General features: G+C 45.9%; 1 protein-coding gene across 1 annotated transcript; it reads left to right on the forward strand.

Moving 5' to 3' along the window:
- The first annotated feature begins 1,221 nt into the window (after positions 1-1,221).
- Positions 1,222-9,254, forward strand: LOC123063697 (AP3-complex subunit beta-A). Its single transcript, XM_044487596.1, has 11 exons — positions 1,222-1,501; positions 1,580-1,656; positions 3,218-3,464; positions 3,545-4,153; positions 4,627-4,800; positions 5,194-5,320; positions 5,405-5,514; positions 6,115-6,315; positions 6,388-7,352; positions 7,433-7,681; positions 8,569-9,254. Exons 1-11 carry the CDS (start codon positions 1,298-1,300, stop codon positions 8,915-8,917), a joined length of 3,312 nt encoding a protein of 1,103 aa, XP_044343531.1. The 5' UTR covers positions 1,222-1,297; the 3' UTR covers positions 8,918-9,254.
- Positions 9,255-11,849: the final 2,595 nt, after the last annotated feature.

Below are 11,849 nucleotides of genomic sequence, written 5' to 3' on the forward strand. Positions count from 1 at the left end.
ATGCTTTGTGTGTAAATAATGCAACTGCAAAAAGAAAGAAGATTGTGCCCCAGACCCGGTATATGGGTCGGGTGGGGCTTCCGAATATGTTTCGGCTTCCGTCTTTTGATGTTAGGCTTAGGTGAGTGGTTTGGGTAGTGGCCCAGGTAGCACCCCTTCATCATTTTGGATAGGAGTAGCGGCATGTGTTGCCAAGATGATGGATTCAGGCACATTGTTGTAATACTTTGTAAGGTCCTCGAATAATCAATAAAGTGGCCATATGCATCTCCCAGATGCAGAGGCCGGGGGTCATATTCCTTTTCTAAAAAAAAGAAGATTGTGGGACACATAATGCATTTGGGCATCATTATCCACCAAACCGAAGACACAAAGTTTGTTATCCATCACATGCTTAAGTATGTTGTATCGCACGAAATTCACACCGAATAGGAAGAAGCATGAACAAAACCTGAGAATTTTTCGGACTCATGGGATAGCTCTTGTGAGCTAGTTGAAGAAGAACCTCTTCCTTTCTAAATGTCAAAAGGCCGCCAGCAGCAGCAGCCGACGGCCAACACCTATGCTATGCTATGCAGTCCCCTCCCCACGGCCATGATAATAAGCATCCAAGGTCGTCTCGACTGACAGGCTAGCCGTCCGGCGTCTGCTCTTGCTTCCGCCGGCCGTCGCTGCATTCGCCTTCGGCGTGGGGAAGGGCGGCGAGACGCGCCGATGCCTCCTTCGGCCGGTCGCCTCCTCCCCGGCTCATCGGCTCCTATGCTCGGGGGATGGCGCAGAGAGATTGGGAGGGAGGAACGCGACGCAGGAGGCTACACTCACTCCGGCTGGCTGCCAAGGGATTTGGGGAGGGGACCCTGGAGATCAATATCCCAACTTTTTTTTGAGGCAATCCCAACTTTTTTTTGAGCCGTATAATATCCCAACTACCCGAGCCCATCATCCATTAGGCCTTGTTCGGTTAGGCATGGATTGGAGGGGTTTGAAAGGGATTAAATCCCTTGCAAGTCAAAATCTCCCTCAAACCTCCCCAATCCCCTTCAATCCGTGTGGTGAGGGGATTAATCGAACATGGCCTTAGGATGGATGAGGGCCCACGGAGAACACAGTCCAGGCCCTCTCCCAGACGGGCCCTGGGTTGGGCCACGCGTCAAGTGCGGCCCACTCCACGCGCACCCCACCCATCGCCGTCCCTCGCGTCTCGTCGCGTGGACTGGACAGACCACTCCCCTCCCTCCACGGCGAACCGCGACGGCCGCCGAGATCCGGCGAAGAGAGAGAGCGAGAGGGTCCGGGGATGTTCGGGATGCGTGCGAGCGGCGCGGCGGCGTCGTGGGTGGTGGGGCGGATGGGCACGGACGCGCACCTGTACGACGACCCGGAGGACGCCGCCATCCCGGCGCTGCTCGACTCCCGCTTCGACGGAGACAAGGTCGACGCGCTCAAGCGCCTCCTCGCCCTCATCGCCCAGGGGGTCGACGTCGCACACCTCTTCCCCCAGGTCCGTCCCCTTCTCCCGTTCCTCTCCTCTCGTCTCATCGGATTCGGGCGACTGAAGTGCATTCCTGTGGGGCTGCAGGTGGTGAAGAACGTGGCGGCGCAGTCGCTCGAGGTCAAGAAGCTCGTCTACCTCTACCTGCTCCACTACGCCGAGACGTAAGCAAGCTAAGCCTCCCCATGCCCCTCATCTGCATTTCTCCATGCCTCTGCTGTGATCTCAGTTCTTTTCTCCAGATCTGAGCTCAGTAGGAGCTGCTTCGGCTAGATTTTACTTGCATTGTTTCTCCGGCCTGTGATTCGCAGAGAAAGATTGTTGGAGCTAAGTTGGCAAGGGAAAAACCTTTTGTCAACGAATCATGGTCGATATATCGCTGTTATCTGTTTGGGAGTTATACGAGTTTCACTGTAGATGGTTCGATTGAAATTGGAACCGAGGAAAAATCCCGCTTAATGCATCAAGCATTAGTTCTTAGCAACACTCCTGGACTGAAGAAACTACTAGAAACGGCATAAACTTGACATCTGAAGAGACAAGTTGAATTTAATAGAGTGTCATTATAGGTTGCTTTTGCTTGCTCATGAACCAAGTTGTTATTAGTAGTATATATGATATGACTTTGCTTACACTTGTCTCGCACATGGCCAAAGCGCAACACGTTGCTTCGCGCGGAAACTTCTCCGCCTAAATAGTAAGAGACCATCCATCCATCGGAGCTTGTGAATTGCATGAGCTCTTCTGGAAAATCCGGTCACCCGTTCTCCTAGATCGATGAGAAGTTAAACAAGAAAAGTCGATGAGTTGTTTTGGCTACCCTGCTCTCTGCTTGGAAAGAATACTAATGCTGGTGCTCCTGAGAGTTACCTTTCCAGTCAGCAGTCGGACCTGAAAGCTCTGTGAAAATTACAATTCATCAGCATGTCTGAATCTAAATATAAAGTGGCCAGCCCAGACCTGTGGAAAATAATTCTTTTGATGGCAGTGATGTGCATATCCTATTGCCATGACTTTCTGTTCTTCCTCTTGCAGTAGAAAGTTGCATGGAGTTGCTGGACACCTTACCTGAAAAAATATGTAGAAATGTTGCCCAATTTGTAGTTCTTTATTGGCTCATGTTTCACCATTCTGGCCTGTCTGATTGTCTTAGTACTGTACTCCAGATCTCACCAGGGACTATCAGCAATTTTTGTTGCGTACATTTTATCTGATTGACATATTTTAAGCTCATTACTTCAATGTCAATTTTAATGAACATAATTGTATTTTTCACTCTCACAAGAAAGTATCCAAAATAATTTATCTGCTTCCTTGACATTGTACCATGATCACATTGAGTGATTGACAGAAATTTAGATGCTACTCAAACATATCACACTGCTGCTAAACACTAGACGTTTGCAATCATAATCAGATGAACAGTGTATTGACCTGTTCTGTTGTTCTACAACAGGCAGGCAGGCAGGCAATAAAGTGCAATGTTGCAATATGATCAAAAAACATGTACAACAGCAATATATGAACTATAATCTAATGAAAAAAAAATGTGTATCTCCTGTTCTCGAATAATACATGCATCCTGGTGATGTTATAGACAAGGATCAATGGATCATGCTGTTTCATAAGTTTCAATCTTGGTCAACAAGTGGAATTTTGAATAAGAATGTTATCTCTCTCTGTGATTGATATGCGTTGTTACAAAATTTCTTGCTATTGCTGCAGGCGGCAAAATGAAGCTCTCCTTTCTATTAACATATTCCAGAAGGATTTATCAGACATAAACCCGTTGGTAAGGGCTTGGGCCCTTCGCACTATGGCTGGCATCAGATTACACGTTGTCGCTCCACTCGTGTTAGTGGCTGTGAAGAAATGTGCAAGGGATCCATCCCCATATGTTAGGAAATGCGCGGCATATGCACTTTGTAAGCTCTACGACTTGCTTCCAGAGGAAAACACAACCTTGGAGGAGGTCTGTTAAGTGCAACCTGCTTCTCATTTGTGTTGATTGTCGACATTATGTCTATCTGAAACCTGATCATGTTTTTGCAGATTGTGGACGTTTTGCTTGGTGACAGTTCCTTTGGAGTAGTGGGAGCTGCTACAGTTGCATTTAAGTCGGTTTGTCCAAATTGTTTAGCGCTGATAGCAAAGCATTTCCGACGGCTCTGTGAAACACTCCCTGATATTGAAGAATGGTATCAGATTACTCTAATTGAGATTCTCTTGCGGTATGTGATAGCAAAACATGGATTGGTCAAGGATTCTGTAATGTTTGCTGCAGAATTGTCTTTGGAGACCCAGGCTGGCAGGGATTCAGTTCCTGTTAGTAATATATCCAGCACCCAGGCGGAAACTATTGTTAACGGAGGTTCTGGCACTATGCCAAACATTATGTTGTTCCGGCATTACATTGAAGAATATTCAGGAGCTTTTGATAGAGACGATGATAAATTCAGCTTTCCATCTGTCACTACTAGCACAAATGATGATGTCGTAATTCTATTGAAATGCACGTCACCTCTTCTGTGGAGCCAAAATAGTGCAGTGATACTTGCAGCAGCAAGTGTTCATTGGATAATGGCTCCAGCTGAGGAAGTGAAGAGAATTGTTGGCCCGATTTTATTTACTCTACGCTCATCTCCTGATGCAACATATGTGGTACTTTCTACATATTTTTACCTTGTATTGTATCCCAGATTTCAACTAGAAATAATTATGGTATTGTATATTTCACCAATCATTTCTGTTATCATGTAATTAAGTTGTGTCAGAATCAACTTATGTACGTAAATATCATATATCATAGTGTAGCGGAATAAAATTTTCCTAATACTCATGTGGCACTGTAGAGTGGTCAACTGTTATGCTTTGAGTTATGCATCCGTCATTGCTTGAACTTGTATAAAACACACACACACACACACACGCGCGCGCGCGCGCGCGCGCATTTGCACTCACAACTTTGTGTTAGATGAAGCTAAAAACTGAGCACTGAGTTCGTTTTATTACGTCTTGGAATCATATGTTAAGGCATTCCTTGCAGACATAAGAATCTAATAATTTTCCAGCAGATGTATGTTTTTCTGACGCTGGTTTCTTATTGAGCTGACCCCCTTTTTTTGTTCTTGCAGATGCTTGGCAACATACTAGTTTTTGCCAAGACTGCCCCATTGTTGTTTGCTTCGTATTATGAAGATTTCTTCATATGTGCTTCAGACCCGTACCAGACTAGGGCTTTGAAGCTTGAAATACTCACCACCATTGCCACAGAGTCATCTATTCCAGCCATTCTTGAAGAATTTCAGGTATTTGTTTGTATGTGCAACATATTCCCATATAAGCTGAGCTGTCACACTGACTTGCAACCATATATTTGCTTATCACGTGAAAGTCTTTGATAGAACTCCCTCTTAAGGTAACAAAATCATCACTTTCCCTTGCAAAATAATTTCAAAAGCCAAGCTAGCATTTCCTGTGTCATACTGATGATGGTTCATGCATGCTAAATACACCTTTAAAACCTTCTTGGATCTAAGTGTGAGTACAGTTTTTTTGGATCTAAGCGTTCTACTCATGGAAATTAGTCTTATAGTCAAGCTTAGCAGCATGAAAAATTGATGTCCGCTACCTATGTGATCAAGGATTTATAGTTATAGCTCCCTGGCATTCTGCTTATAGTACTTTGTAATTGTTGCCAGGATTATATTAAAGATCCGAATAGGAGATTCGTGGCAGATACAGTTGCTGCAATTGCATTGTGTGCCCTGAAACTCCCCTCTATCACCTCCAGTTGTCTTGAGGGACTTTTGGCACTTGTACTGTACGGTACGGTAATAACTGTTCTCTCTGCATATGTTGTGATTGATTATCCTTCTTGAATAATAATGTTTGGTTTTCACCTTGTTACAGAACTGTCTATCACTAACTCAGTTCACTTGAATGAAGAAGATGCTGTTTTAGTTCAAGCCATCTTGTCAATCAAAGAAATAGTGAAAATAGATGCAGCATCTCATGAGAAGGTACTATAAAATTAGTTTATATAAGCTTCTAATCCTGTAGCGCCACAGATTTGTTATATACTTTTCATATTATATGGGTAATGCATTCACTTGACATTATGATCATTTGATAAAGCAGTTGTATTGGTGTGTGGAATGTAGCATAGCTGACCAGGCTCCTTAAACCATCCCCTACTCCTCCATATCTTTCTTTGTATGAGATCCACATGGGTGGGTTATGCACGTATGCCATCTACGTGTAGTACATATACAACTCAGATCAATACACAATGGTGTTGCATCAAACCATTCTGCCCCCTTCCTACATGGGATGTATGCTCTATTGTACAGCGTATGGATTTCATATATCACCTTGTTTAAATGACAATTTCCTTTGCTCTTGTTTCTGTGTTGGTCATATTTCCCCTAGTGAATGGTGATGAACTATTTAAATTTCTTTTATCCTTCTCTCCTGTACAACCTGTGGTGTCATTCATTGGAACTATATTCAAGAACAAATGTAGATATAGGATATCAGGATGCCATGTGCTACCGTTTGAATGCAGTTTTCATGATTTACATTTTTTTATTTGACATATTCATTAATTTTGTTCTCCTAAGGTGATTATCCGCTTGGTTCGTTGTCTGGATACAATTATGGAGCCTGCCGCACGGTCCTTAATTATTTGGATATTTGGTGAGTATAGCTCTACTGGAAATCTCATCCCAAAGATAGCTCCAGTTGTTCTTAAGTATCTGGCATGGTCCTTTGCCGCCGAAGTGCTCGAGACAAAGCTTCAGATCCTAAATGCTTCTGCGAAGGTATATATCAGAAGTCCCAACTTTAGTTTTCTTACACTTAAATGGAGATTGCTAATAGGTTTATTTTTTCAGGTTATCATACATTCTGCAGAAGAACGGCTAGAAGAATTCAAAAGGATAGTGACATATGTCATTCAGTTGGCTGCATGTGACATGAATTATGATGTCCGTGATCGTGCACGTTTCTTGTCAGGACTTCTGCCATGCTGTGCTAATGAAAATGACTCCTCATGTCGAGCGCAGAATGTAGATGTTATTAAAGAGCTAGCTGATCATATCTTTGGTGGGAAGATACCTCCTGCATCTAATTCAGACAGCAACTACCGGATTTATCTTCCGGGTTCCCTGTCACAAGTTGTTCTTCATGCAGCGCCTGGTTATGCACCACTTCCAAAGCCTCAAAGTATGATCTTAATTCATAAGACCGTAGAACCAACCAGAGGCATAGCCGATTCCTCTGAAGGTACTAATTCTGATGCTGAATCTGGATCTTCAAGAGATGAGAGTGGCTCTGTGTATGATTCAGAAAGTGAAGCCGGTAGTGATTCAAATGATGATGGCCATAACCTTCATCGTCAAAAGGAGAACAAGGAAGCTCCGTTGATTCATATGTATGATGGTAATGTAGATCAAGCCTATGCAGGTCAAGCTGTCGATGAAAATTTGGCATCTCTCATCTCTACTGATTTGACAGAATTAATGTCCAAGTCAGCCTTGGAGTCATGGCTTGATGAGGCTCCTGCTGCACCACTTGTTCAGGATTCGGTACAGACATCATGTGCAAGGGTTTCTTTTACCACTCGCAGCTTTGAGAGAAAACCTAAATTGCATAGGTTGTTAGATCCATCGGATAGTGATGGCTTGAGTGTTCTATATGCCTTCTCATCTGAGGTTTCACCCAAATCACGCTTGCTAGTATGTGTAGACTTGTTTGTCGAGAATGTTACAACAGAACAATTAGCGGATATAACCATTAAATCTGAAGAGGCTTCTGGTAGCAAGGGTGGCATGGACCAAACATCAGAAGGATCCGCAAGGTTTGCATCGTTATATTGTCTGTATTGTGATCGTTTCTTGGTCAACTTATTTCTCAGCTCATGAATTGTCTTCACTGCAGCATACCAACTCTTGTTCCTGTTGAAGAGATACAGTCACTGGCTCCCGAACAGACAGCTAAGATGCTTCTTCAGGTTCACTTTCATCACCATCTCTTGCCCTTGAAGTTGTCTGTCCTTTGTAATGGGAAAAGGCATCCAGCCAAACTTCACCCGGACATTGCTTATTTTGTACGACCACTACCCATGGACCTAAATGCTTTTCTATGCAAGGAAAACCAGCTGAGGGGAATGTTTGAGTATGCTAGAAGGTAACCAGACTCTATCCTATCTTTACTTCTCCCCCTGTCCCATAATATAAGAACGTTTTTGACACGAGTAGTTACTTAGTTTCATGCAGTCGCATCGATTAGGAACTGATCTGACACATCAGCCAAATTATGCCGTGTTTACTGTTACAAACATCTGCCTGCCCAGACGGAAATGGTTGTGACTGGTGAAAATGCTTCAGTTTGCACATTTCATTAACTATAGATAATTATAGGAGAATGTTGAGAAACAGGAGGTTGCTCTTGCTTCCCCTTGAACCAATTACCATGTTGCTGCTCTGTTTTAATGGAACACGCAAAGAGGAGTATTTTCGTCATGATGTTATTTCTTATACATCATGTACTATTAGAAAAGAATGTTCCCCTAAAAAAAGAATGTCTATTATGGAAAAAAAAGAATGTCTATTATAGAAAAAGGAGTAAACAAGTAGGAATAGATTCTCAGTTTTATATTAGTTCAGCCACTTAAGCAAAAATAATTTGAGACTTATATTTTGCCAGCAAGAAACATCTTGTTAACAGATGAGTACCGTTTTAGGCATCTCTTGTTTGCATTTTATGGACACCATCAGACTTTTAAAGGCACATGATACTTATTATGCACTTTGCATCATGTTATGAATGCAAATTCAAATTAAGATTATCTTCATGTGCACTAAATTATCTGATTGTTAGTCACCACGATCATTTTATTGCATAACCTGAGCCCACAATATCACAAACAGACCGAAGAGAGTACAGATCTGTTGTGATGATCTGTTGACTATAACCTGCACTAATTTTATTGCATAACCTGCACTAATTTTATTTCATGTTGTGATGATCTGTTGACTATATGCTGGAACTAAATCTTTTAGGAATTGCAACAGGTGCACTTTCAAAGATCATCTTCAAAAGCACGAGCAGATCGAAGAGAGTACAGATCACAACACCGACAAGAACCTTCTGGTAGCCCAAACTCTCGCGTCGAAAGTACTCAGCAACGCCAATGTTCACCTAGTGTCAATGGATATGCCGGTGACCTTCAGCATCGATGACGCCTCCGGTTTGTGCTGGCGATTCAGCAGCGAGATCCTAAGTACTTCGAACCCCTGCCTGATCACTGTCGTGGCGGATGGGCACACCTCGGAACCACTGGATCTCACCGTCAAGGTGAACTCCGAAGACACGGCGTTCGGCCTGAACCTCCTGAACAGAGTCGTAGCGATCATAGAGTGAAGGGGCACTTTTGAGTTCAGCAAGTTTGGTTCAAATGCTACTTTTGTGGATATTGTAAATTATCGTACATTGTTGTGAATGTCGAGGGCTTTAGAGTAACCCGACTGATTGTTGTACATCTTTTTACCACCTTGTATTCCTTTTCTCATTGTTAGATTTGATTTTTTTTGGGGGGATAAACTGATGGCAAGCTTGCTGTTGTTACAAAGTGCACGACAGAATCCGCGATAGCACGGCGTCGCGGCGTGCTGCTGGATAGTAATGTTGATGATGACACTGTAAGTAATGGCATGAGATTGCTGTGGGAGCAATAAATTCCAGAGTTTTAACCACAGTACAATTTTTGGATTATGATGACATTGTACAATCGATAAATCCAGTTGTATATACATCTCAGACAAACACAGCAAACGCAGAGCTTGGCACACAAAGGTTTTCCTTCTCAGAAACTAGTAAAGAGAAGGTAATTGCTATAACTAATAACCATGTCAAAAACAAGGTAGTATCCAAGCTAACGATATAGGCCTCACCAAGCAGCGCCGGTCATGGCCTCCCCAACCCCAAGCAGCGCCGCCGAATTCTTGGACCGCCGCCGGAGGGGCTCCTTGCTCAAATTCTTGGACCGTCGGTGCTGGCAGAGGCTTCATGATGTCTTCCATGGGCGGAGGCTCTCGCTGCTCGAACAGTTCCGGGTAGTTCCACTCCGCATCGGCCGGCATCTCCATCTCTGTGTTAGGGATAGCTTCTTTGTTCGCTGCGCCGGAGTCTTGATCAAAGGTCGTCGTCGTCATCCTGGTGGGTTCCTCTGCATCCAATGGCTCTGGCTCGTCTTCTTTGGTAAGGTTCTCCAACGGCTCTGGCAAGTTCTTAGTGAGGATCTCCAATGGAGATGGCAAGTCGTTCTTGGCAAAGGTCTCCACTGGCTCTGGCAAGTTCTTGGTAAGGGTCTCCAATGGAGATGCCAAGTTGTTAGTAAGCATCTCCAATGGACATGTCAACTTGTTGGTGAGCATCTCTAGTGGCCATGGCAGGCTGTTGGTTAGCATCTCCAACGGCCATGTCAGGTTGTTGGTAAGCATCTCCTGTGGAGATGTCACGTTGTTGGTAAGCATCTGCAGTGGCTCTAGTTCGTCCTCCATGGTAATCAACTCCCATGGCTCTGCTTCGTCCTCCATGGCAAGCATCTCCCGTGACTCTGGTTCGTCCTTGGTGAAGATGTGCTCCAATGGCTCCGGCTTCTCCTCCTCCATCGGAAACATCTCCAATGACGTGAGCTCATCCTTTGCATCTGCGGGCATGTCGTGCTCCCGGCGGCGCCGCCTCTTAGAAGACCGGGCGGCCTTGCTAGACTCCCCCCGCTCCACCTCCTCGCCATCCGCCGCCGTCCTTGTCGTTTGGTGCACCCTGACGCCGGCGCCCTCGGTGGCCGCCGGCAGCACGGTCCCGAACTCCTCCATGAGCCAGGTGGTCTTGCGTCCGCGCGCGTCGAGGTACTCGAAGGCCTGCCGGTGCCCGGCCCCGGCGACGGTGACCCGCTTGCCGTACCCGTGCCATGTGCCGCCGCCCCGGATGGTACGGCTGGCCCGGCCGCCTACGGCGCCCTTCCAGCGCGTGACGCAGAGGAAGTAGCAGTTGCCGTCGTCGTGGCCGAAGCGCCGGTGCCGCGACGTGAGGGCGGCCGGGTCCTCGCCGTAGATGTCCGCGACGCAGACGATGCCCTGGCGCTCGAAGACCGGCGTCTTTCCCGGGTCGGCGACCCAGAGATAGAGGTAGAAGTTGATGAGCTCCTCCGGCGTCGGCGTGAAGCGGAAGCCCGGCGGCGCGTGATCCATGGCCGCCATGGCTTTTGGGTAGTTCCTTTTAGAGGCTACGTGTCGGCGTCGGCGACGGGAGCCATCGCAGGTGCCGCAGGAGGTGGTGGGGTTTTAGGGTTTGGAGACCGGCAGGGATCGGGGTGTGGATTGGAGGAGGACGTACGATTGGCTCGCTTATATAGCGATCGATGGTGAGTCTGACTAGTCGAGTCGGTCTACAATTGCAAGTTTGCAACCGACCATACATGAAACATGATCGGGTTTTTTTTTTTTTGAGAACTACGGGTAATTTTCTTGATACATGAAACATTAACTTCTTATGTAGTACGCTACGTCATAATTCTGGGGTAGTAGTATCACTCCTTACAACCGGAGTTCGACTCCCGTGTGGAACGAATTTCTGGAATTCTCGCTAAGGAAGCCTAATTATTAAAATTCCTTATGACATTTTTGGCGGCTCCAACCCTAGCCGCCACAGTGGCGCCAATTCCTTATGACCACGTATGGATCGTTTTTACTCCACTAGTAGAAAACAAGGCTTTGGTCCAGGCCGGGTGAGCCCATTAGTCCCGGTTCAGTCTAGAACCGGGACCAATGTGGGCATTGGTCCCGGTTCATGAGCCCAGGGGGCCGGCCGGGCCACGTGGGCCATTGGTCCCGGTTCATCTGGACCTTTTGGTCCCGGTTGGTGGGATGAACCGGGACCAATGGGCCTCGCTCCTGGCCCACCACCATTGGTCCCGGTTGGTGGCTTGAACCGGGACCAAAGGTTCCCCTTTAGTCCCGGCTCATGTCACCAACCGAGACCAATGAGGTGCCTATATATACCCCCTCGCGCAAGAGCAAGCACACTACTTAAGCTCACCTCCTATGCACATGAGGTGTTCGATGGAATGTCCGAGCCACACTACTTAAGCTTTCTCCTCTCGAAGCTCGACCTCCAAGCTCCATTTTCCTCGAGATTTGTCTAGATTTAGCGGTCCGTCACGCCCCGTTCCCGTCTTCACCGCCGTCGATCACCCGCGCCGATCTCATCACCGACACCACCGTGGTGAGCCTCTTGTTCTTATCTTCTTTCTGAAAAGAAAAATATTCTTACTTGTATGTTTAGATAGATA

The sequence above is a fragment of the Triticum aestivum genome, chromosome 3A, assembly GCF_018294505.1.
Source record: "Triticum aestivum cultivar Chinese Spring chromosome 3A, IWGSC CS RefSeq v2.1, whole genome shotgun sequence".
Classification (NCBI taxonomy): Eukaryota; Viridiplantae; Streptophyta; class Magnoliopsida; order Poales; family Poaceae; genus Triticum; species Triticum aestivum.